Source organism: Passer domesticus, chromosome 5 (assembly GCF_036417665.1).
Source record: "Passer domesticus isolate bPasDom1 chromosome 5, bPasDom1.hap1, whole genome shotgun sequence".
Lineage (NCBI taxonomy): Eukaryota > Metazoa > Chordata > Aves > Passeriformes > Passeridae > Passer > Passer domesticus.
The window spans coordinates 52294246-52317344 of NC_087478.1; the positions used below are offsets into that span (position 1 = coordinate 52294246).

The 23099-nt window shown below is 42.7% G+C and overlaps 1 protein-coding gene and 1 long non-coding RNA gene across 5 annotated transcripts in view; one reads left to right on the top strand and one right to left on the bottom strand.

Moving 5' to 3' along the window:
- Positions 1–249: 249 nt before the first annotated feature.
- CHST11 (carbohydrate sulfotransferase 11) overlaps positions 250–23099 on the bottom strand; it is a 159402-nt gene continuing 136552 nt past the window's right edge. For both annotated transcript variants that reach the window (XM_064420463.1, XM_064420464.1), the window contains exon 3: positions 250–5110. In XM_064420463.1, coding sequence (XP_064276533.1) covers positions 4262–5110 — 849 coding nt within the window. In that variant the 3' untranslated portion in view covers positions 250–4261. The remainder of the gene's footprint in view (positions 5111–23099) is intronic.
- On the top strand, positions 7912–22096 carry LOC135300725 (uncharacterized). Of its 3 annotated transcripts, XR_010362496.1 has the most exons (6): positions 7912–8235; positions 8327–8395; positions 8947–9212; positions 12411–12603; positions 14445–14591; positions 18670–22096. It is a non-coding gene; the product is annotated as an uncharacterized LOC135300725 (long non-coding RNA). The 3 variants fall into 3 exon arrangements; XR_010362495.1 differs by having other exon boundaries at positions 7912–8395; XR_010362494.1 differs by having other exon boundaries at positions 7912–9212.

The window sequence follows — 23099 nt, forward strand, 5'->3', positions numbered from 1 at the left end:
CCTTTGTGGTTGAGTTCTGCAGCTCTTGGTTCCCCCTTGCCTGGGCTCGGTTCCCTGGCTGCTCTGCCCACTGAACCCCACCAAGGGATTTCTCCTGCTCCACAGGAGTAGATAATTTTGAGTGTTCAGTGTGTCCTGCCTATAATATACAATAAGGCAGATGAGAAAGCAAAGCTGTGCAGACAAAAATCCCACCCTGAAATATCTGCCCTGAAAGCATGAGCCATAAATAAAGCACACAGAGAGGAATTTTCTTTCTTCAATTTAATTGAAGTTACTTAGAAAAATAATCAGGCTTGAATGGCTTTTTTTAAGGAAAGATTCATGAGCAGTTCACACTTGTGTTGGCAATGTATAATTTATCTTTTTTGCTTTATTAACAGTATATTTAAGTATGAGGAGATACTTTTCTACAACAAGCCTTCTACTGCATACAAATAGGTTAAAAAAAAAATCCAACCCCACATTGATGTTAAATTATTCGTACACATTGTATTGTGCATGCATGTAAGAAAATAACACTCTCTGTAACAAGAGTAATAGTAAGGACAGTCCCTTTTTGTACCTGAAAAGTGCAGCAGACTACAGTGAAACCCTAAAACTTCAGGGGTCAACTTACTTCTAAAAGCACTTCTGCTTGTGGATTATTTATTTCACTTGTCTTAGCGCATGGTTCAGGCAGTTTGCACGTTTCTGTCGTAATGGACATGGTTTATGAAGAGGCTGAAGCATGGAGTGAGCCAGGTTTGGGGGAACCATCCCACCACCCAGAATTCTCCATCATGTTCAGAGGGGCCAAATTCAGCCTGCACTCCAGGTTAAGGTGCTTGATGCCATTTGGCGGGGGGAGCATGACCCCTCAGCTGTGGGTATCGTGCCAAGTACAGAGCCACCAGCACTGCTGGGCTCAGCCCTGGCCCTGCCAAACGACAGGGAGGCAACAGCTGCTCAGAGATGAGGATCACTGCTCCAGCAGTTTTGAGGGGGCTGGGGACAGAGGTGGGGAGCAGGAATTCCCCCACTGTGTCCTCTCTGTGCTCATCACTACTCAACATAATTGATGCACACCCTTCTACAACAGCAGCTTCCCGGGTGGCCCTTGCAGCCCCACGGGCACATCTGTACTTTACATTTTGCTGTGGCTCCATGCTGCCTGTTTGTCTCCCAGGATCTGCTGTGGCCACAGCAGAAATGGAGCTGGGAGAGAGGCAGAACTCAGGAGCAGACCAGCCCCTCTCCTCCTCCAGCTGGGAGACCCAGGGAAGAGTTGGAGGGTAAAACCAACCCGGTTCCCTGGCTGGCCCCCAGTGCAGGTGGTGGCTGCCAGCTCACTGACATGAGCATGAGCAACCCTGAATGTCCTCCTGTGTGGCTGCAGTGGAAAAACAGATTTTTTGGCTCAGTCAAGACAGCATGCCCAATAGGCCAAAAGAAATGGCTATTCCTTAACTTTTGTCATCCTGCTCTGAGCTGGTGAGGGCTTGCTGCTCACTGCACAGGACCATATCCAGCATGTCAGCTGTTAATTTTAAACACAGATCTACAGCCCATTCACAGCACCTCAAAGTAGATATAACACACTAAATAGCCAGGTTGTAGTAGTTTGGGATCAAGATTTTTCAAAATAAAGTGACTTCAACCACCCACTGAAGTCCACATAAAAGCTTTCTCAGTGCTGAGCATCCACCCATAGAGCTACCCTCTGTGGGGAGCCAGAATTTAGGTAATCCAACCTAAACTGCTAAAAATCCTGGCTGGAGCAACGGTCATCAGATCTCCTGAACACATTTTTCACCTAAAGCTTTCCTATCACAGCTACCATATAGAGGTTTGGTGTCTCCAAAGCTGTGAAACTACAGAGAATATTCCAGAATGCATAAAAATGTGGTGATGGTGCCAGAGAAAAGTACAAAAAGAAAGGGGGAAGCACACCCTGTTCTTTAAATATTTACTTTCTGTACCAACTTTTGTCTTAAATGAAAAAAATCACATCACATTCTGCTGAATGGATTAAGAGTTGACTGAGAAGAAAACTGGACCAAAATATGAGCACCATGGGATGCAAGACCAAACTAGCACAGAAATAGCTTGTAGGAAATATTGGGGGGGGCGGGGAAAGGGGAACCTGCCTCAGACAATTTATTTTTTTTAAACAAACATACAATCATTGAACTAAGAACATTAGAGAGCCAGGGCACTGTGAGAGGTACAGCTCCACATACTCTAAATGAGATTAAACTGCTTTAAAGTAAAACAACAGCCAGTAATCAGCAATGGATCAGGAATTCAGAGGGGTCAGCCAGGCCCTTGTCAGCCACTGGTCCCGTGCTCCAGGTTATAAATAGGGGCTGGGTTATGAAAACTGTGACTGTTCCAGAATGAATAAGAGATTTAATTGTATGGTAAGGTAGAAAAAATAATGACCTAAATCCTGCCTAGGACCAAATCCAATTGTGAAAGGACTTCAGTTGTTGTTTGTTATGTTAATTTTGTTTTTCAATGAGATTTATTCAGCAACTTATTTTTATCAAATAAAATGCAAACTATTTTTCTTCTTTAATCACATCTGTGTCCTGGAAACTAAATCAGTGGATATTACTGGCTACTCTACAATTTGACATTTTTCAGGATCTGGCTCTGATATTGTTGAAACAGCTCTGCCTTCAGCTGAGTTTATTTATATCATCAGTCATTTTTGAAAGGGTTTGTTTTGATCAAAAGATTGACATGCAGGCAAGTTAAACCCCCCATTTTTAACCATCTATCAACTTTAAAACAGATTTTTTCACAAGTGCCTCAATTTAGCCTCTGCCTCCTTTTGCCCATCAGCTGCCTGTGGATGTTGAGGTGGCTACAGAGCATTCTCTCACCTGCATTCAACTGAAACAAACATCTGGAGAAGCCTGAACTTCTGCTCCCACTAGCTGGCTAACAGATCCACACTGAAATCCCATTTTTCATGTTTTATCTGCTGTGTATAGATTAATATTTGCTTACCCAAATCAATCTGCCATCCCAAAAAGCTGTTAAACACAAAACAACTGCTACTGAGATATTCCCCTTAAGAAAAAAGGTCATGGTCTTACACTAGAGATGACTTACATGAATTTCTAACACATTGGAACTTAGAAAAATTCCTGTCAATGGCATTTAGGCATCAGCTAAAAAAGAAGGCTTCTCCTCCGTAGGAAAAAGCCATGAAACCAGCATTTAGGAAGATGAGACCTCTTTTATTGCCTTGCATGCTTAGAGAATCAACATGAAGACAACTTTCTGAATTTTCAAATGGCATGCGCAGATTGTTTACAGCAATGTATCATTACCAGTGTGTCTCTAGTCAGATTTGGTTGCCCATCTTGGGATCAATTAGGGAAGCACGATTTGAAGAGGATGGATGTTCCCACAGCTCCGTCCTGGATATGAATTAAATCAATGCAAATTGCTTTGGGCATTCAAAAAATCTCTTACAGTCACTTTCCAAATGCTGATTCTTTTCTGATGGACCATCCCCAATTCATATGGGCTGGGACGCTTCAAATTAAGAGCCAGTAGGAGTGGTCATATTCTCAAAAACTCATTAAGACTTATAAAAGGAATCTTCTGAAGGTAACTTCCTAAGGAATACATTCACATTTCCTTCAGTTATGGGTTTTAGACACTCACAAATCTACCCAAATCCGGGTTACTTTTCAGGCCTAGAAAGATAGATTTTGTACTAGTACGGAGCACAACATCACTTTCTAAAGAACTTATTTTCACCAATCTTCTCAAAGCTTGTGGTTCCAGAACCATTCCCATATTTATCTGCATCAATGCCTAATGGAAGAATATTATTACCCAAAGCAAGCTGGAAATTGAGGAAAGCAAAAAACCAGACTCCTTTTGTCCACATGTTAGCCTGTCTCTGCTGCTGAAGTGAAACCTACTAAGAGACAATGTTTTAAATAAGTATAAATAACATTAATTAGAACTGGAGGAATGCAGGATCAATGAAATTCACCAGAACACAATTAACATTTGTTTAAACAGTGTAGCAGTATTATTAATTTCTACAGCTAGATCATCACAATCCCGTTACCCTGCAAAGAGAGCTGTCCCTTCTTACAGTTGATTTAAATAATTTTGACTGTGCTGCTCGCAGCATCATTCAAAAAAAGAAAATATTAATTTACAAAATAACCCATTCTCCATATTTATTATGACAAATAAAAATCTTAAATAAAACAGGCCTTCTCTCCCCTCTTTCCCCCCAACCCATCCCTCATTCCAATTTCAGGTAGCTTGGCACTGAGTAATTAAACATTAAAAAATCAAGTTTGTAGACTTCATACAGCTGCGTTTGGTGCAAGGAGCTGATATTCTGGAAGAACTCTGTGGTCATTTCATCAGTAGTTCTCGTAGACTTTGCATAGGTGGGAAATTTCAGGTAGTTACCTACTCCTGCCAGCTGGAGAACGTAATTCGAATCGTCTTCGAGCGTTTCGTACTTTCCTATGAGGTCGTAGTGGATGTGGCAAGGGTGGCAGAGGGAGTACACAGTCTGCCAGTGCTCGTTGAAGGGCTCTTCTCTTTGGGTGTGTGGGTCGATGAGATATGCCACGAACTCTTCAAATTTCACGTCATCACCTTTCCGCAGAGCCTCCTGGGTTGCGTTTTTCCTCTGGCGCCTCACGATTTTGGTGCCGTATCGCTTGTGGAAGGAGGTGTTGTACTTCTGGGTGAACTTGTTCCTGTAGGCTGACACCAGTCTTTCAAAAGGCTCGCGAACAAAGAGGAACTTCATGTAGTTTTTCAAGCGGTGGTTGATCTCTGGGATGCTGTACTGGTTGAGGGTCTTCAGGTTTGAAGACACATGGGCTTCGTTGGCCGGGATTTCCATCGGATCGCTGTACTTCCCTCTTCCCGTCAGAACCATCATGACTCTCTTCCAGTTTGTGCAGGCCACTTTGGGAACATAGCAATAGATCATTTCATGATCCTCATCCACGACCAGGTGCTTGAGATCATTGGGTGTCAGCACACGGCGCTTCCTGCTGGACACGCTGTTTGCTCGGCACGTGTCTGTCACTTGGTCTCGTCTGATCTGGTGAAGAATTGCTGTGTTGGACAACTGCAAAGGAAGCACAGGGACCAGCAGGTCAAGGGCTGGGAAACTCTCAATGCCTTTTTTTGCTTATTATACAAATTCTTAGAAAAGCAGATCTTTCCCTGCATAGAATAATTCATTATGTGGCTGAGTACAACTGACACTATTCTAGAAGATGAACTGTTTCTGTCTCAAAACTTCTTGATACACACTGATTAAATGCTGTTCAGAGAGCATCCAGTACTTGCTTTGAAGACAATATTAAGGAGCACAAGTGGTGGCAAGTGTATTTACAGAACCCTCATCCCAAGATGTGGTCACTGCTTCTCTTAGGCCCGGGAAAAAAAATTTTGCCTCCTCTCTACAGCTAAACCCACAGCTACAGCAGTGTTGGATCTTTTGCTGCCGAGACAGGGTAGAAAGATACTGGAAAATGTGACAAAATGAAAATACTGTGTGTTCTTGTTACTGCTGTCTTTTTGGTTAGAAAATTTAATAGTCATAGCTTGTTTCTGGGCTATGACCTTGAATATGGCATATATGGCTATGAACAGAATAAATGAAGTCCATGGATACTCCTGCAACTCTCCAAGAGGAAGATTCATTCAGACTATGCCAGTGCAGGGCTCCTGTGTTTGGTTATTCAGAGGTGTCTCTGCATGGCATGGAGTTTTTCTGTGCAGCCCTATCCTCACTGCTACAAATAGCGTATTACTTACTGAGAATAAACTGCATCAAAGCAACAGTGGGAAGATGTTAGTAATGTTATTTACATTTATTTAACATAATTTACTTGTGAATTTTGAAGACCCTTATGCTCAATAATTAATTTAGCCTCAAAGACAAGAATTCAGGCAAGTATTGACCTTCTTATTTGATAGGCAGGGAGGTCTGAGATTTCTTCTTGTATGCTGAGTATTTCAAAAGTATTTATCTTGTACCTTCTTGTTGAATTAACAGGAATCACAGGACACTGAAAAGAAGTATTTGAGGCAATGTAGACTCTATGCACCTGCTGTGTGTGTTCCTTTGGCTATATGGGTCTTTCTCCCTGCCAGTATACCAGAAAAAAACAGTACATGCCAGGCAAAACCCTTTGTCCTTGGCAACTGGTTTTGCACCAGCCTGGGAGTTCATAGTGAACCTCCAGTTCCCGCTGTCATGGGTCAAATCTCTGCTTTCAATAGCAGTACTTAAGACATGATTCATATTTAAAAAACCCATCAAAACTCAAAGAACAGAATCCAAATGAACTTTAGAGTCGAAACCCAAATGGAACTACAAAATGGGACCAAGCCAGTGGCAGGATTTCTGAGCTTTGCAGAGAAAGGAATGGAAATTGCTTTGTTACAGACTAGTGCTACGAGCCCAAGTTTGACCCACCCTAGGGGCAGCAAAAGCTTTTGCTGCACGTGAGCAACAGAGATTCTCCCTCTGTCTGGGCTGTGGTGGGTTGCAGAGAAATATCTCCATGGTAGGAGCAACACCAAGGGGCTGGTGCAGCTCAGCTCTGGGCAGGAGGACTTTTTCTTCAAGAGAGTGCCAAGCCTGGGACCTCTGTATTTTGCACAGTGCCACTCACCACTTCTCTGAATTCCCTGATACTTTCCTCATCTCTTTTGCTTCTCTGTTCAGTAAAATTCTGGCTAGTGGTTAAAATGTGCACTAGCCCAGTGCAATTCTTTTAGACAGCTTGGCTTGTCATTTGTGTGTGTGTGTGGTATCCCCCTGGATATCTCCCAGGTGCACTTCAAGGGCAGTTTTATATAACAGTCAAAGAGATGAGAAGCCAGATGTGAAATGTGCTTCGTACTTCCTAGGAAAACTGACTGGCAGGGAGTTTCCAAACTAGATGTTAGGAAGCGGTTGTCAAGGACCACACAGATTTTTCAAGAAAATTACTTTTTACTGTTAAAAAAAATTCCCTCTTTCAATTTATGGCATCCTCAGAACAAAACAGAAGTAATGTATCTCAACCAGCTCTATACTGGTTAGTTACCAGTCAATAATTTTCTAAGAACTAAACAAAACCCTATGCAAATACACAGACATACAGATTCTCTTTTGCAAATAAAAAGCTGAAATCTCTCCTCCTGCAGATTTTCATCAAAAAACATAGAACACAAGACTGCTGTTTGCCCCAGGTTTTAGAGTTAAAAAAAAAGGCCTGAATATATTGCTACATTATAATAAATGCACTGTATCTGATTTTCTGGTGCTGTTCTTAGGATAAATACAGAATTAAGTGGATGAGATTCTATGGTCTGTATTAGATAGAAGGTCAGATTTGATAATCTAATGGTTGCTTCAGACCCTAATCTGCAGATGAATCTTTGTACAGCTGTGCTTTATTCCTGATTTCATTCCTCCATCAATACGCTAAGCACTTCTTCCCCATACATTAACATTAATGAGATTTTCAGACATTTAGAGTAAGGGGAAAATGTAGCCTTAGTATTTGCAATTACCAATGAGCTTGTACTATATTAAATTAATTTAGAAGATTACACTTGTGAATTTTCAAGTGGTACTTTCCTCTCATTCTTTTTAACATGGAAAAAATATGAAGAAATGGCATAAAAGGCACATTTACTAAGTACATAAAAACACCCCAGGGTGAACAGTGCATGTGCTCTGGCCTGCCTGGGGGCACACAGAGTGCATATTAAATAGCAATGCAACAGTAAAAGGGGATTGTCTAGTTCTCATCAATGACAGCACCCTTTGGAATGGCTGATGGATGGAGGGCCACATAGGAAATAGAAAGCTCAAATTCCTTTTTCTTTTATCCTACTGACTTCAGTTTATTAAAAAAAAAAAAAAAAAAAAAAAAAAAAAAAAGACCAATCTAGTGACTGTCTTAGAACAATGCCAAGTGTATCAAAGCCCATTTCTTCTGCAGCTGACTAATATACCTGATGCATCCTAGAAAAGCTGGCCTACCTGCTTCCCCCAGAGACACAGTCCTGCTGGCTCTCCTTGAGGTTTGATGGCAACAGTCCCCTTGCTGAAGCCACATTGACCCTGCTCTAGTGAAAGGCCATGTAAGGCACCTGAGAGCCTTTAATGGAATCCTGAAAGAACCACCAAACTCTCCTTTGCACAAAGGACATGCTCTGTGGACCCTACAGTCTACAGCACCATGGAAGGTAATCATAAGAGCATTTTCAATTTAGTATTTTGAAACCATACATTAACAGTGAGTTAGCTGATGGTAATATGGTTCCTCTTCTCTTAAAGTTACAGGCAAGGCTTTTAAGCCACCTAAGAATTTCACTCCTGAAGCTGGTAAGGGGACCTGGAGAATCAGTAAGTTTAAATGAGACTGGAAACACATTTGTTTAAACTAGAGACCCACTGGGCCAGGGAAAAAGTGCAAATGTGCTCACAGCTAGTGACGAAAATTACCCCACAAATTTAAGCAGCCAGAGAGAAGATCCAAGGAATGGATATCTTTAAACCCATGGATGGTGAAGGACAAGACAAACAATTGGGGTCATGGACTTTTCTTCCTCCAAAGCTGTAACAGATGTGGCTACAGCAGAGTCATGAGTGTGCAGCTGCTGCCTGGACCCTGATGGCTGTGCCCGTGCTCATTACCAGAGGTCCCTGCTGACCCCTCAGTTCTAGAAAGCACAATAAGTAATGGTCTAAATCCACTTCAAGCCTGTGTGCAGATTACCCTGAGAGCAGCGTGGGGATGGTGATAAAGTCTGTGCTCGGGTGTGTCCTCTGACAGTTCAACTTTGACTTCATCAAGCCATTAAAGGTTTTGGGAAGACATCTGATAAAAGCAGCTGTTCTCCCCTGAAAGGATTGACACCACAGATGCACTTAATAATGTTTTTGTTTTCCTGCAGAAGTTGTAAAGGGGGACAGAGAAGAAGGGCATGTCAAGATCAAAGCTTTCCTTCCTTTTCTGATGCAGCAACCAAGTTGAACAGTGAATTGATATGAGCAGCAGGAGACTTCTAAGCTCAGTGGCATTAAAAGAAGAAAAAGAAAAAAGTAGTCTGGGGACACTCTGATCCCAGAAGCTCCTGATCTCCATCAGTCCCAAAGTAAACAAGAGGGGACAAAAGTCCAGCACTCTCTGCCCACGTGGATGTCTTCTGTTCAGTGGAAGGTGGGTGTGTGTGTGCAGGGGTGGGGGAAAGAGAGTGTTTTGTGGAGGGCACTATGCTGACCAGAAATGCATATGCTGACCAACTGCCAGTCATCAACTCATTACAGGCAAAGGTTATTCAAGGTAAACCAGAGTAATGAGATGGGAGGCATTTCCTTCTGGCTACTTAGGCACAGCAGGATAAAGTAATCTTTGAAGACCTTTCCAAGCTTGAGGGCCAAGCAGCAAGTACAGATTTAAACACGGGGATTTTTTTTTTTTAATGATTATAGTAGTCTACTGAAAACTAGGTGCAGAGATCAATTCAATTCACAGGTACCTGCACTGAAAGCAGTTTTTTTAATAGAAGGATGGAAATACTGAAATGTCACTCAAAAAGCCCATTAATTAAATTCTGTTTCACTATAAAAATTATGGTGGAAAGCAGTTCCCTCCACATTTACCAGGCAAGGTTTCATTTATTTTTATTGCACTGCCTGCAGCTAGTTCTGTATTACTGTAACCACAGTCACAGCCTATGCTGGGACTGCTAACATGACACTTGATCATGGAAGACTGAAGGGCAAAATTACCCAAACTAGTTTTTCATGGTGGAAAGAGGATAAATCTTGTGAATAGCGTTTGCAGGCCCATTCCTTGCTAAATTGTTTTTTCCTTTCAATTTTGCCTTGACGAAGACTTTGCATCTGCCTTTAATTCTTCAGTTACCTTTGTGTTTGGAGGTTTGGTTTGTGTCCTACGCTAGAACTGTGCTAGTTGCTGCAGAGCTCCCCTCATCTGTGGTCCATCAGCTAAAAGCCAGCTGACACCTAGCTGGGTCTATCCAGCACTGATAAAACCAAAGCTCATCTCCACCAAATTCTTCTTAATAGTATTTGTTTAGAAGGGGTGTGTACAGCAGCCGCACAATCCACAGAAAGAAAGGTGTTAAAGTGAGAACTGTCAGACAGACTAACTATAGGTGGCACTAATGGTCCTGGTTGTGTGACATCACAAGAGTCAGTTGTCTGAAATCTCAGTTATTATCAGCTCTCCTTCCCCCAGCCCATCAATTACACCATCTGATTTCCAGGAGACGTTTGTTATTCAATATACAAAATGTTTTTCAGTATAACTTTTGTTCTCCCAGATGCTAAAAGGGTGGGGGATTTTTGAGCATGAGGTTACATGCAAGCATGTTTCCAATCCTGTTTTCACATGAAAGGTGTGCATAAGATTCTTGAAACCTTGATGGAGAGCCTTGAAGCTACAAACATGGTTTAGACTATTTTAAGGCTTGGCTTTTACAATGTGCATCCATAACTACTTAGTGTATAGGTGTGCTATACATCAAATTCTAGATTGTATTCTTAAAAATTTTCAGCATTAGACAATAATAGGAACCAGCAATTTTTCATACTTGACAGTCCAAGCATTTCTTGTATCATCACAACTAATTATTACACTATGCAGATTTCTAGAGATGACAGTCAGACAATTGTAGCTGTGCAAATCAAAACACTGTATCTAAAAGAACAATTGCATTTTCGTTAAAGGAATTTTATTAAACTGACCTGAACTGCAACATTTTTTTAAACTAATAGCTTTGCAACTTTTCATACTATGATTTATTATACATTTCATGGCATATTAATTTTGACTTAACTTTTCCAAAAACTTTGAGCACTTAAATGAGGAGCATACCAAAAATTAATATTCATTCAGAGAAAGTATATTGTGTGTCCTGAAGATGGAAATGCTTAACATCTTCCCTGAAAACTTGTGGACAGATAAACTGGAATATGAATTTGCTATGAAAATGTCTCTACAGAGTGACTGGATAATAGAAGATAAAACTAATATTAACTTAGGAGCATTTTTACCAAGTGAGAACATTTTAGAAGCAAATTATATCATCTGAAGGAAACTCTTGAAATATTACAAAGCTGTATTATTTTCTCCATTTCATGCATTGAACCTACTGCTCTATGGAGAAGATTAGGCTGAATATGCTTTTTTTTTTCCAATTCTTTGTATTGCAAACAAAGATAACCACACAATTTTCAGTTCCCATTGCAGAGAATGCACCAGGGCTATGAAAAGAAGGATCAAAGCTCTTTAAAGTACAACACAGTAGCTGCTAACATTGTATTGCCAAAAATCCTGAATTGCTTCATACATTCCCTCCTTCCTCTTCCTATGCACGTCCCCAACTTTGTCCCTGTGTGTCTGTGTGCACTCGGAGAAGGGCACAGCAGAGCAGGGTGAGATAATTCAGCATTACTGTGGGGACTACAATGATTTGATTAAATCCCAAATCCACATAAACTTTGGCATTCACTCGTCTTTAATCAGGTACTACTTGGGTGCTAGAAAAAAACCAACATTGAACCAGGCAAAACCTGGCAAGAGACACACATGCAGCCACAGATGCTGATACTATCCTGGGAAAACTTCATAACTAAGTCATTAAGTATTCGCCTTTTCAGCTTGGAGAGAAAGTAAAGCACCACAGAGAGGCTAAATGATGCAAAATCTGGAAAAAATCAGAGACTGACACCAAATGGCACAGCTGTGTAGAAAACCAGCTTTTTAATCAGGCTAAAACTGTCACACAAGATATTGATCCAGGAAAAAAAAGAACCAGCTCCCTTCCAATGCTACCTTCTCCTATATAATCCCAAACATCTTGGGAAGCCTGTCCATTCCCATTCTCCCTAATAGGAACTATTTGGTATCAGGCCTCATACCATACATAGTGTTTGGGGCTAATAATATAAATGCATACATCTTGTAAAGTATCTCCTCTGAACAAGGAGGGACAAAAGTTGGAAGTCCCAAGCCCAAGGGAGATCATGCAGAAAGACCTATGGCCTGGCCATATCGAGGGTGAAGGATGTGCTGACATGCATGTTGCTGTTGTGAAGCTCTGGGGAAATATTATAAACACAGGGCAGGAAAAACTGATGCGACTGAGTTTAAGTGCAATACATGCAAGAGGTAAGAAATATTCACAGAGTGCTGGAGAAGTCTTGAGCTAGGAACACTTAAAGCAAGCAATCTTCATGCTGGTGGGCTTATTGGAATTTATTTTATAGAAGATGAGTTTGGAGCCTTGTGTTGTGTGTACAATGAGCATTTTGCACTGTCTTTCCAGCAGCTAAACAAAAGGAGGGGGAGAAGGTCAATCCTTTTTTTTCTCTTTTCTCTCATAACAAGAAGAAACGGATGAAACCCAAGGCTGGGACCTCGGCAGCCATGGTGGGGTGAGGGTGATGTATCTGTGCTGCCTTCCCATGGCAGAGGCTCTGTGGTGGGACCTGACCTCTCTGCACTGCTGCCACAGTCGCTCGCTGCCGCTCTGGCATGAAAGGACGGCGTGTGATGAATCTGTTTGCTCTTGGCTCATTCTGTAAGTGCAGTGATAAATCACTGTTTGCATGAAAAAGCTGAAAGGTCTGGCTATTGTATGAATTTAATTTTAAAATGAAAACTCTCTGTCCTTTCCCCTCCAGCACACACACACGGACAGATGTGCACACGTCTGATGGCTGGGGCTGAGCTCATGCTCTCCAGACCTGTGTGTGGAACCTGTAACACACAGGCACACAACCACTGTCCTTCTAACCCTCCCTTCCCAAGGATACACTACTGTTGTCCACAGGTGCTTGGGGAAGGGCCAGGTTTGCAGAACTGTCTCCAAGTCAGCAGGGACAACAGACAGGGTCAAAAAGGCTTCTACTTTTTATCTCACAACTGCCAGGTTACAGTCGGGGTATAGATGAAACATTAACTGGGACAACCCAAACTCAGGGACAAGCACATGGGTTGGGAAGTTTAAAGCCAAGTGAGTGACCTGTAGCTGCTGCACTCTACTATTACATCTTTACTGCAGGAGCTGTATGATTTATGATTTATATGATTTTCAAGGAAAGGCTTGAGAATTGGTTAGGAAAAGGCATGCCATGGACATCAGCAAATGATGAACAAGGAGGAATACTGGGCTGGGCATACATGGAGTCAGCCAGGGTGGAGCTGGGAGTAGCCCTTAAAAAACAGAGTAAGAAACAACATTTTAACATAGCTGGCATCTAGGAGACAATGGAAAAACTGACATTTGTTTCTGTGTTGTAAGGAGTTGTGGTTACAGGGGTGAGATAAACTGGGTGGAGTGAGGAAACCAGATAGAGTAGATACGTAAATACAGAAATACATAAGAAATTCCACGAGGAGGAAAGGAATAATTTGGACTCAGTCTGGTTAGGACAGTAGTAACAGAGCTAAACAAGAGAGACTCAGATACAGGGTAGATCCCAACAGAAAGGTAAGATATGTCTGTGCTGAGACACAGGAATGTCCAGCATTGGGAACATCCATCTACCCAAGAAGGGAACAAATTATCCCACCAGACAGGCAGGTGTTGTCTTGCAGGTCCTTCAAGCTTTGCACACATGGGATGGTGGCTTCTGTAAGCTAAGCTCACTACCATAAATCTCAGGAGCACTCCATGCACTCCAGGAGCAAGGCTTTCAGCAAGCATTGCAGACCCACACAGGCAGGGGCCAGTCAGTACTGTGAATGAAACCCCCTGAGGACAAGGCAACACCATCCACCTCTGCGGCAGGCACAGACCAGGCAGAAGCTCAGACAGAAACTGTGTGAAACCCTTCACAGGACGTGGGGAGAAGATATAGGAGGTCTAAATGCCTGGAGCTGTCTGGGACATATGTGCCCTGCTCCCCTCAGCAGCAATGACCTGGCAGCCAACATTTATGGACGTCTCAGTAACACAAATCCTCCTCCTGTACCTCCAGGTTGCAGTTTAGGTGTCACACAGTTGAGTAGAAATACTTATTTTTTTCTCAGCAGGATATAGTCTATTTTAAGTGAACACAATTTACTGAGTCCCATGCTAAATCAGGGTAATATGTTTCCAATTTTTAACTCAGTGTGCAGCACACCCAGAGCTTTTGAAACCCAAATAGGAGAAACATGAGAGAGTTGCTGCATAGCTGGTTTCCTTACATGTAATTCATGGGCTTTAGCAACCCCCTTGAGGAGAGAGGAACCCTCCAATTACGTGTTTAATGTGTTTAGTTGTTCCCCAATCCAAGCAGGCGTTTGGTTGGGACAATGGGACACTGTGGGATGTCCCTTCCAATATCTCTGAGCAGGTCAGGTGAATGCTACTCCTGTGGGTCAGGGATGCAGGTTCAGGCCCTCACCAAGAAATGCTGTGTTGTTATTTTTAAGGTAAGAGGCTGGAAGTAGAAGTGCTGATGCCTGCCATGTGTAACCCCGCTGTAAGCTCTGCCCTGTGAGCCTTGCTTCTGTCTAACTGGATGGTGCCAAGGTCCAGAGAAGACAGGGAAGACAGAGCTAATCTCACCCTCCCAGAAGGTGAGTGTCAGAAACAAGAACAGATTGCATCTCCTATCTCAATATGGCTCTCTTTTCTTGTAATGATCTGGACAAATACATCCTGACAAAGACTGGCAGAGTACCTAAACCCTTTGGGTAATGATTTTCTTCTCCTTGACTAAACTATCACAAATTAACATTGAGTTTATTTTACTTCCTCTTGGTAAGGTGCTCAGACTAAACCTTGCTAAGGTAACTTTTTGTGGCATGTTTGAATGTGCTGCTCACTAATGCTCACAGAAGGTGACTAACCAGGGTTGTTCATTCTCCATGGCCTTTATTACAGTCAACTGGAAACTTTTCACCTTTCTGCTGCTGTTCAAAAAGTATTAGATGACCTCCTGCTTGAAAAAACAAAAGGCCTCTCATACTAAAATGCTAGCATTCATTTATAATCTTAAAGACAACAGGCTTCCCAGGAAACTTTCCTGCTGCAGAATGTAGCACAGAAATTACGGGTTAGCACAAAAAGCCTGCTTCATCAATAGCTTCCTAGGTCTGATTTATTCTTTATTGAGATAAACACCAGTGACTCCAACCCTGAGGGATATTCAGTCCCAAACAAGCCAACCAGCAGTCTTTTAGCCTAACTAATTCTGTCAGGATTGGGCCCAAAGCGAGATCAAGACAAAAGTCAAAAGATGAACCATGACACAGGAGAGGTAATAATTTGCTTTTTCAATGTTTTCTGTTTCTGTTGAAACCCTCAGCTGTTTCAGTCTTTGTACACCAAAACAAACTCACTCCCATAGCCAACCACAAGTGATTCTACCACAGGTTGGCTGGGAGGCAAAGAGCACATCCATAAGTCTGCTTTCCTTGTTGGCCACTGACACCTCTTCCCAAACACCAACTGCTCCACCCACTGTGCCGGCTCCACACAGACAACATCCAACATTCTCTGGATCCGACCACCAGGCCCTTGCTGGCAACTTCCAGTCCTCCTGGGTTCCTCAGCACAGAAATAAAAGAACAGAAAACACACCTAGGTAACCTTCCTTAGATCCTGACAAGCCTAGGGTGATTTGGTTGCATTTTTAAGCATCTGACTTGCTACATTAATTCTTCCTACGTCAGAGCATGAGGATAATGTTAAAAGTCCCTTTTGTCAGCGATTCAAGACAACTGGAAGGAACGAATATTAGTATGATGCCTTATTAATTTTCCTCACCTCTACAGCTGTGTTTACTGTGATTTCTAAGGGTTCTCTGTCTCATCTAATAATGGATCTATTTAGGGACTGCGTACTAAATGTCGCTTTACAATAAAAGAACAAATTCTTAGTGTTTCTTTAAATGGCAGCTATTTTTTTCAAACTGTTACCTCAATTACAGCCTGAAAGAAATTGCACATCATCTTCTTTTCCTTTTTTTAAAATGCTCGTTCTTTTTTAAACTTCCCAAAGAAAATGAGCAGAAAAGGCCCCTCTGAGCTCAGGCTTCTGAGATCCTTCTCTGGCTGCAGCCAAGTGCTGTCTCCTTGCCCTCTGCTCCTTTCACAGATGCTGAAGGCATGCCAGCCTCTCATCAGTTCCCTCTCTATCTGCTGAAAGGGCTGGCTCCCTCTTCCTTGCTCTTGTACCCTTGTCATCTGCCTTATCCCACCTGCAGCTAAAGCATGCCAGCAAAGATGGGAAGAAAACAGAGCTCCAGGATTGGGTTTTCAGCCAGCTCTCGCTCTGCACGCAAAGCCCCCGGAGCAGGCCCTGCTGTCCGTGAGCTAACACGCCTGCAGCACCAGGCAGGGGCCTTGGCGAGCGCGGAGGGCACGGAAAGATCGGGAAGCTCTCCCCGGTCCCCGAGCAGCCAGGCAAGGCGGAGAGCTGCCAACCCGCAGCCCGAAGGGACGTGGTCCCACAGCCAGCGGTGAGTCGAGGCATTCAGCTGCAGGGCGAGCAGAGCCAAGAGCGTGCGCTCCGTGAGGCTCCGTGGCAAAGCGCCCGTGTGCTCCATGGAACCGTGCCTGCTGCCGCCGTGGGGAACAGGCCGGCTCTGTCCCGCACACAGCCCGGCCTGTCCTGCCCCCGCGGGCTCCTCGGTGGCACAGGGTGAGCCTGGCCTGGAGCTGCTCACAGCAGGGCCAGCTCCTCCGCAGCTCAGGGAGGGCACAGAGCCTGGCAGTTCGCACTCACTGTGCAGCTTCTTGTCAGCTACCCCTGACTTCTGCTTGCCCACCCTTACCAGTCCCAGGGCTTTTGCTTTCATAAGCAACTTATTTTCTCTCTGATGAACAATAATGCCAAGAAGTTAGGCAGGAATGAATGCATGTCCCTCTATACATACCTATGGATAGGGGTATATGCATCCCTACCCACATCCAAGCAGTAAGCACCCAGATGGCACAAGCAGTTACGTGGGTCACAGACCAGGGCTAATGGGTGCTCCCAGGCTGTCCTGAAGCACTGAAATACATTCTGGTGTATAAGTAGGTAGGATTGAAAAAATTCAGTGGCAAAGTGGAGGGAAAAAACATACTTGTTGCTGATTTTTCTTAGTAGGATGGTGTGAGAAGCATTTATGGTGCCCACTCAGTCGGTACATAGAACTGCTGCCACCTCCCTGATGACTTCAGTCAGGACAGCAGAGATGTCTGATGGCTCCTGAGAAATACTGGCAGTAGATGATGTTCTGGTGTACTGAATAGAGGTTGTCCTTCTCCAGAGCTGCCAGGTGACATGGACTTCGGAGCAGGGAAAAGTGACAAGTTCTCATAATGCAGGAAGAACTGATATTCCTGACAGAAGTAGTACACCTAAATTACAGTTTCTTGCTAAGAGAGCTGTCATTTTAGACACTCTGCAGGAGCTTCCACCCACTGGATCCATGAATGAAGAGCTCAAGGTTTCTCCTCCAACTCGCAGCATTGCCTGTCTTCTCAAGACAGGGAGAGCTGCCAATGCTCTGTGCCCCTCAGCTCATGGGGGTGCTTCCATGGCACAAATGTCTCCACAAACACGTTGATAATGAACAGTGGATTTTGCTCTTTGAACATATCCTGTCTTTTATGGATATGTTCACATATCCATAATTATGGATATGCACAGCTGACCTAGGGATTAACAATGACATCCAGCCTGCTTTCAACCATCTTAGTTTTGCATTTCAAATATAAAACTGATTTTATTAAAGTCTGCTTATTCTGTTGTTTCTAAATTCCTTCTGATGGTTGATCCTAGTTGGAGCAGGTCACTGCACGAAGGCCCATTTGTAAGGACCACACTTAAACACTTTTAATCTGGTGTTTGGAACTCTACGCCCAATCTTGCAGTCTATCCCATGGGTATCTTCCACTGATGTGTATCCCAGGCAGCACGAGCAGGGAAGTGTCACAAAGCCTCTTTCCAACTTCTCCTGTTTTTAGAGATATTCACTTCCTGCTTCATGACCTAACTTTATCTCTTGCTTTGTTCGTTTAAAAATAAACTTTGTTCACAGGCAAAAGCAGCACATGGGATTCACTGCTTCCAGGAACAAACAGTAATTTCATTAAATTTATTCTGCTTTCTGAGGCACTCTCTTACTCCAGCTCTCCCATCACTTCTCTTTATGCACCTCCAAGTCCAAACCTACAAATTCAGTCCCTCTTCCCAGTGCCCTTCAGAAGTGGTTATGGCCCCTTAAATCACCTTATCAACACTACCGTGTTCACGCAACCCCTGGTTAATGTGATAGAGGGTCTAAGGTATTCCCAGTTTTAAGGTTAGCCTTAACTCTTCCTTCCACCTGAGCTTCTTTTCCACTTCTGACTTTCACAGCTCTTCCCTCTCTCTCCTTGACTGTTCTCCATTTAACAACCCCTTTTGCAAGCTGCCTTCAACATCAGTGGAACTCAAGTTAAACTTTCAAACCCATGGGGGGGCTGGGAGAAGAGTCGGGGATATGCAAACATTTTCAAAGGAAGACACGGATGTTAAACAGGATGAGTAGAAGACTGCTCCAAAACACAGGTATTCTTAGGAGACTGAGATAAAGCAGCTACCATATACTGCTACTTTAAACCTGATGCAGAACATCTGCTCCTGTTTTGCTTTTCATGATTCATGTCCTCTTGTCTGCAGCTCTGGAGAGAGAAGGATCACCTGAGCAGAGACAAACTGCTGGTTCATTCGACTGTTTCCAGGAGGAGAAAACACTTGCCAAGATTAACTGAGAAATCCTGAACTGCCCAACAGCCAGCTAAGCTATGAAGAGCCTGCACACCAGTGTAACAATATTTTTTGTTCCATCTTCACCCATTGCAGACAGGATTGTGCCCCTCCCATCCACTGGACCCTGCTTAGTTTTTGCGGATCAACTGAGATCAGTAAATCTCAGGGCCACAACTCAGCAGCCTCAAAGTGCAGCTTGTTAGAAGTACTATGAGGTCTCTCAGCTCCCTGTGGTGAGTAGTGGAGCAGACTTGAGTCCACAAAAATATGGACATATTTTAGCTATGACCACCCTCTTTAGGGACTGAAGGCAACAGATATATGTTCAATGGGAATAAATGCTTATTCACAAATAAAGTTCAGGTAAACTGCAGAGGGATCTATCTGCAGGTGCTGGCAGGATGGATAACTTCTCCTGAGGCTGCACCTGGAGCCACTATTGCAGACCAAGGTCTGGGATTAAAAAAACACTCAGTACTTATCTGGTATTTTTTCAATCTGCAGACTTTAAAGTATCATCCCCACTTTCCAGATGTGAGAAGCCAGCCACAAAGAACTAGTTCAGTGTTGCTGCATCCTCTACCATCTTCACAAGCTGAACTTTGTCCTTGTCCAACACCCCTTCTCTGTCCAAGTGCAAATGACAGGCCCAAGACACAGCAACCAAATGCTATCAGCACTTTCAATTTTCTGTCATCTTGCCTTTTTATTAAGGGGGAAAATGGGATTTATTTTTCAGCACTGGTTCCTGGTACAGCTCTTTCAGAGAGAGAATTTCAGAACAAGATATATCTCCAAATATTTATCCTCCCCGAGGTTTCTAGTCCTTTCTGTTACAGTAAGTAAACAGATTAAATTGGAGACTCAAGGTCCAGATTGAGAAACTGTGGCAGTAAGGAATGCTGGAATAAGTAGATTACAGATATTCAAAACATGCAGTTTAGGTTTACACCTTTCCCTCCTTGTCATTTCTTCTCTGAACAGCATTGGGGAGATTCACCTTTGGATGTAACTTCCATAGCAACTTGGTGTCTATGAGAAATCAGTAACAAACATTTGGCACTGCCTATTGCAAAATATTTAGCATGTTCTGCAGTAATGGATATAGCTTTCTGTTTATTAAAACAACTACCTTAAATGCCACTGAGATCTCACAGAAAGAGTTAAGTACAGTCAGAGCACTCCAAGATGTAGCAGGATTTAAAAAATCACTTGAAGTATGAAATAGAAGGGTTGCATGTGTTGGTCTGGTTTTTGATTTAATAATATGAGTTTGCTACAGCCCCGAAAATCAACCTGTATCTTACTGAAAAGAAAAAACAAACCATAAAGTTCACTGATCTTATAAAGCTCATACCAAAAAAATAGAAATTAGATTGAATTTTTTTTTTAATATTGGTTCAGTGCAGACAAGAGAAGTGTGAGAAGCAAACAGTTTATCTGGAATAGGTGGACAATATTAAGATAACCAGTCCAATTTGGAGAAGTAGCATCAAGAAGCTGGTTTGTGGCTATTGGTACAGCTTAAATGAAGTACTACAAATCTGCCTACCTGTTTCAGCCTACCACAACTTACTCTTGGTACTAAAAATAACTAGAAACACAGCAGAGAAAGTGAAGGAAAATGTGAAGGAAAACAAGTAGTCTGAGAAATTCCATTAAAAAACCTCCAAATAGTAACAAAACCACAGCCTGCCTGGAAACAGCCCTCTGGGTTTGAATGGCATGTGCTAAAGCAGCCTGGTACCTCCACATCAGTTCAAAGACAAATGAATGGTCTAAAATGTCTGTCCATGGATGACAAGAGAAAACAAACGCTGGTAAAGTTGTTCCCTCCAAGGAAGCAAGTGAAATCAGAGCCTGGCACTGGTGTTAGACAGTGAAGGGGAAGGAATACAGAGAAGGAAAAAAAATGATACTTAGCAAAAATACTGCTCCTCTATCTCTGGGCTGAAGAGCTTCCTTGGAGAAACTCTTGCTTTTGATGGCAGAGGATGATATCTCTTTGGGACAAGACAGGAAAGGAAAACAGCAAAGTCTGTGATAGATTAAAACTACTAAACAAAAGAGACTGCTTGGGGAATTAATATTTATGAAATGCAAAAAAGATTGTAGTAAAATAAGAGATAACACAGATCTGGTAAAAGCAAAGTTGTTCTGAATTAAAAAAAAAAAACAACCACAGACGCAGAGCCTGCAATCTGGAGCTGTACTATCAAAAAACCAATTCCCCACTGTCTTAGGCAATGTCAAAACAAAAACCCCCACACACAGGCCTGGTTCAAAAGCTATTGAAGTTAATAAAAATTTCCTCTTGATTTCCAAATGCTTTGAAAATGTGACTCCTTGGGAATTTCTGATGTTGTTAAGAGACATATACCAACACTATCACCCCTGAAAGAAATCCTACAGCTCACACCATGTTACACAGAGATTCCATAGGACAGAAGGGGTACAGCCAGAAGTCACCCAGCTTCTCTGCTCAGTAGAGGATGATGGTTCATCCCAAATCCTGCTGTAGGGCATTAGGGAGTGTTACGTGCAGTGTTATGGAGATGATTATTGTTGAAACTGTATATGGGAGTTACTGCACCAGTAGCTTCTTAAAACCTTTGAAAATTTTCCCCATCAGAGCTGTGACCTAGAAAAGATGTTTTCACTTCCTGCTGTGGAGTATCATAGTGTACCATACTCAATGCAGCGCCTGGTCTTGTTTTTGAAGGACATTTGCTTTAAGGGAGGAAAGTATTCTATAATCCTGATGCACTTCTCTGTTGAGAAACATTTCTTTTGATATTCTTCTACAGTTAGGCTCCTTTCCCAACCCATCTCCCCTTAAATATACCCAGAAGATCATGAATGTGGAAATGTGTCAGAAAAGGCTGAATGAAAACCACTGTGAAAACCTAAATTCTGAGTTAGTTGCTCTGTATGTGCATTTCTTGGATGGGGCTTTCATTTTTGGTAGGGTTGTTTTTCATTTCCAGGCCATGGTTTGTTCTGGTTTATGCCCAAGAACTTGCACTAACAAAGCCTGATGGTTCTGTGAAAGGAGTATAAACATAGATGCTGATCACCTGAGAAGGCAAATCTGTACAGGCAACTGCTCTTGGAAATACTGGCTTCTTTCTGGGCAAGAAAGTGTAAGCATTCAGAGGGAAATGCCAAGTCACAGGGCATTTCAGACTTATTAATATAATTTAGAAAGAAAAAGAAAATCCACACTGGGCTATTAGCAACAATCAGGTGTTAGAGTGCAGGGAAGAGGCATAAAACACTGCATTAAATTACAACAGTTTTGCTCTACCTCAGAATATAAAGTTTATTTAATGGCTCCCAGAAGAGGGAAAAATGAATTTGGCACTCAGCAATAAAGTCTATAATTACTTTTTTAATAGAAAATCCATGATTTGTGTCCAACTCCTGGCAATTTTTAATGGTGTTGACTTGTGAATGCTCTTGTCCAGTGCCACCATCAGCGGGAGCAAGATGTGCAGCTGGAGAAGGGTCCTGAGCTATCCCTTGGCTGGAGCCAAGGCAGACAAAAAGCCCACAGAGGAGGCCAGTTCTCCCTGTTATGCCATTGGAAAGGAGTAGGGATGGGTCTTGTCACCTGTCCAAGGTCACCCAGCTACCTGGAGAGCAGGACAGTGACCCATCCACTAAGCTCAGCCATGCTGGAAGAGCCAAACTGATGGATGTGTCTGTGGAAAACCAGGTGTTTGGTGACTCATGGACCCTTGAGCATTTCTAACCATCTGGTTTCCCAGAACTGGCCAATCTGATAGGTTTGCTGCCAAATTAACAAAGTTAACAGAATGTGTGGATATGTGAAATCGTGAGGATGCAGCTAGAGATTAACATATTACTTCATGGAGATGCAAAAAGCTCTGCATCTCTGAATGAGACAGGTTGGGCAGAGGTGGGATGACTAAAAAGGTTCTCTAGCACCACAAGAAAACACTTTTGGATGTTACTTACACAACAAAATTTCATGTTCAAGGTTGCCTGAGTAATTTGATAGGTAGCTCACAGCTATACAGCTACTGTGAAGAATAACAATTACAATTCTGGATGAGAAATTTATAAAGCAGCAGCCTTTCACTAGGGACACTTGTGAACAAGTATACAGCCCATGTCTATGTAGGAGCATGGGCAGTCCCCAGAATTACAAACTCTCAGGCCCACTGTGAAGCATGTAAACATTATCACTGCCCAATAAATGTGAAACTTGGTCATGCTGACATGGTGAGTCAGTGGTAGAGCCAAGCCTGACACTCAATAGTGTCCTGGTGTCCTGTCATCAACATCAGCTCCTGCAAGCAGTAAATATACCAAAA